This window comes from Vombatus ursinus, unplaced genomic scaffold (genome assembly GCF_900497805.2).
Source record: "Vombatus ursinus unplaced genomic scaffold, bare-nosed wombat genome assembly UNPS02014775.1, whole genome shotgun sequence".
NCBI lineage: Eukaryota > Metazoa > Chordata > Mammalia > Diprotodontia > Vombatidae > Vombatus > Vombatus ursinus.
This window is the reverse complement of record NW_020954553.1, coordinates 927621-929852: the sequence shown is the minus strand read 5'-3', so window position 1 is coordinate 929852 and position 2232 is coordinate 927621. Positions and strand designations below refer to the sequence as shown.

General features: G+C 41.6%; 1 protein-coding gene across 1 annotated transcript in view; it reads right to left on the bottom strand.

Moving 5' to 3' along the window:
- The window catches only part of LOC114044860 (ras-related protein Rab-39B-like), a 13038-nt gene extending 12621 nt beyond the window's left edge, over window positions 1-417 (bottom strand). Inside the window, exon 1 of the mRNA XM_027864595.1 lies at window positions 368-417. Within this exon, the coding sequence (XP_027720396.1) occupies window positions 368-417 (50 nt within the window). The remainder of the gene's footprint in view (window positions 1-367) is intronic.
- Window positions 418-2232: the final 1815 nt, after the last annotated feature.

Here is a 2232-nt window from a genome sequence, read left to right as displayed (position 1 = left end):
GTCAGAGCTGGGAGGGCCCTTAGAACACAGGATGTCAGAGCTGGGAGGGACCTCAGAACATGGAATGCCAGAGCTGGGAGGGCTCTTAGAAGATAGCAGAATTGTGGTCTGGCTACAAGAATCTTGCCTCTAGACTCAGAAGACCTAGATTCAAACTCTAGTACAATATAAACTGTTTGAGGGAGCTGGATGGAACAATGGTTAGAACACAGGGCCTGGAATTGAGAAGACCTGGCTTCAAATCCAACCTCAGATACTTACTAGCTGTATGACCCTGGGCAAGTCACTTAACTTCCATTAGTCTCAAATTCCTCATCTGTAAAATGGGGATAATAATAGCACTTACCTCCTAGGGTTGAGCACTTACCACAAGGCCTGGTAAACAGTAGGCGCTGTATACATGTTAGCTATTATCATCATTATTGTTTTTGTCTCACATCTCCAGTGCCTAGCACCACTCTGCCACACAGTAGGCGCCTAATAAATGGTTATTGAAATGAATTGAATTATCAGCCTCATATGACCTTGGATGAATAATTTCCCTTCTCTGAGCCTTAGTTTCCTCAGCTGTAAAATTAAAGGTTGGACCAGGTGGCCTCTAAGGTTCCTTCTATCTCTACCTCTATGAACTTCTGACCTCAGGAAAGAGAGTGCAAGGCTTGAAAGAATTGGAAATTGAGGGGGCCCAACAATTGGGGAATGGCTGAACAACTTGTAGTACATGAAAGTGATGGAATACTATCATGCTATAGCAAATGACTAGTGGGATGATTTCAGAAAAACCCAGAAAGACTTACATGAACTGATGAGTGAAGTGAGCAGAACCAGGAGAACACTGTACTCAGTAACTGCAACGTTGTGCCGTGAATAACTTAGCTCTTCTCAGCAATACAATGATCCAAAACAATTCCAAAAGACTCATGCTATCCACATCCAGAGAAAGAGCTGATAGAGGCTGAACGCAGATGGAAGCATACTGTTTTCACCTATTTTTTTGTTTTTGTTTTTCATGGCTTTTCCCTTTTGTTCCGTTTCTTCTTTCACAACATGACTAAATGTGGAAATATATTTGACATGATTGCACATGTAAAACCTATATCAGATTGCATGCCATCTTGGGGAGAGGGGATGGGAGGGAGAAAAATTTTAAACTCAAAATCTTACAAAAAATGAATGCTGAAAACTGTCTTTACATGTAATTGGAAAAAAAATTCTTTTGAAGATTTTTAAAAATTAAAAAGGAAACCAAAAAAGAGGAAGCGTGCAAGTCCTGGAAGTGTTTCCCAATCAGAATCTACTTCAGAGTGGTCAAATATCCACATTCTTTCCTCTGGGCAGTGTGACTAACTCTCCCGATTCAGCAGTTTTTCTTGGAAGGGGGAGGGGGAGGAAGAAAAAGAAGAAAGAGGACTCTGCTTTTCAAAGCTCAATAGCTCTTAAGCAACTTTTGTAATAGAAGTTTTACCAACAAGCAAAAAAAATGTTTCAGACATGTCATTGTTTAGCTGGGCCTTAGAACACAGAGTCCCTAGAATCACCTGTCTGAACTCAGAAAGACAGAGGTGTCTCCTAGCTGTCAGGCACCCGACATGTGGCTGCCTGGGATTTTTAACAAAAACTTCTTTTCCAAACCAAAGGAGCAACACTGACAATGCGCCAGATGCTGCTACCCAAGGACCCCGAGGGTGACTTGGGTCGCTGGGGTATCTAGTCAACAGGCTTGGCTCCACTTGAGGTTGCATTTAAAGCTAAAATGTAATGAATTACATAATTAAATAAACACATATCTCAAATACATACACGAAATGCTAATCATGGGGTCCCACTATCAAAAAATTTTTTAAAATGGTTGTCCAAGGGAGGCAGGTGTGGGTGAGCTAGATCTGGCTCAAACTGGCTGCTGAGAGTCAGTTGTTAAATTTTCAGTATGAATATTTACACCTCTGAAATCAGCAAATGCTACAAATCAGCGCTTGATATATTGTTTTGTTGACTGCCCAGGTTTAATACAGTGATAGAGACAATGTTCATAATAATGCAGATTAAACTTAAAAATGTGTTTCAGATATAGGTGCGGGGTTGTTGTTTTTTGGGGGGGGGAGGGAGCTGATTGTTAAACATTGGCCAGCATACGCCAGGGAAGTAGAAAGGGAGAGAAGGAGAGAGGAAGGAAAGGACAGATGGGGAGAGAGAGAGAGAGAGAGAGAGAGAGAGAGAGAGAGAGAGAGAGAG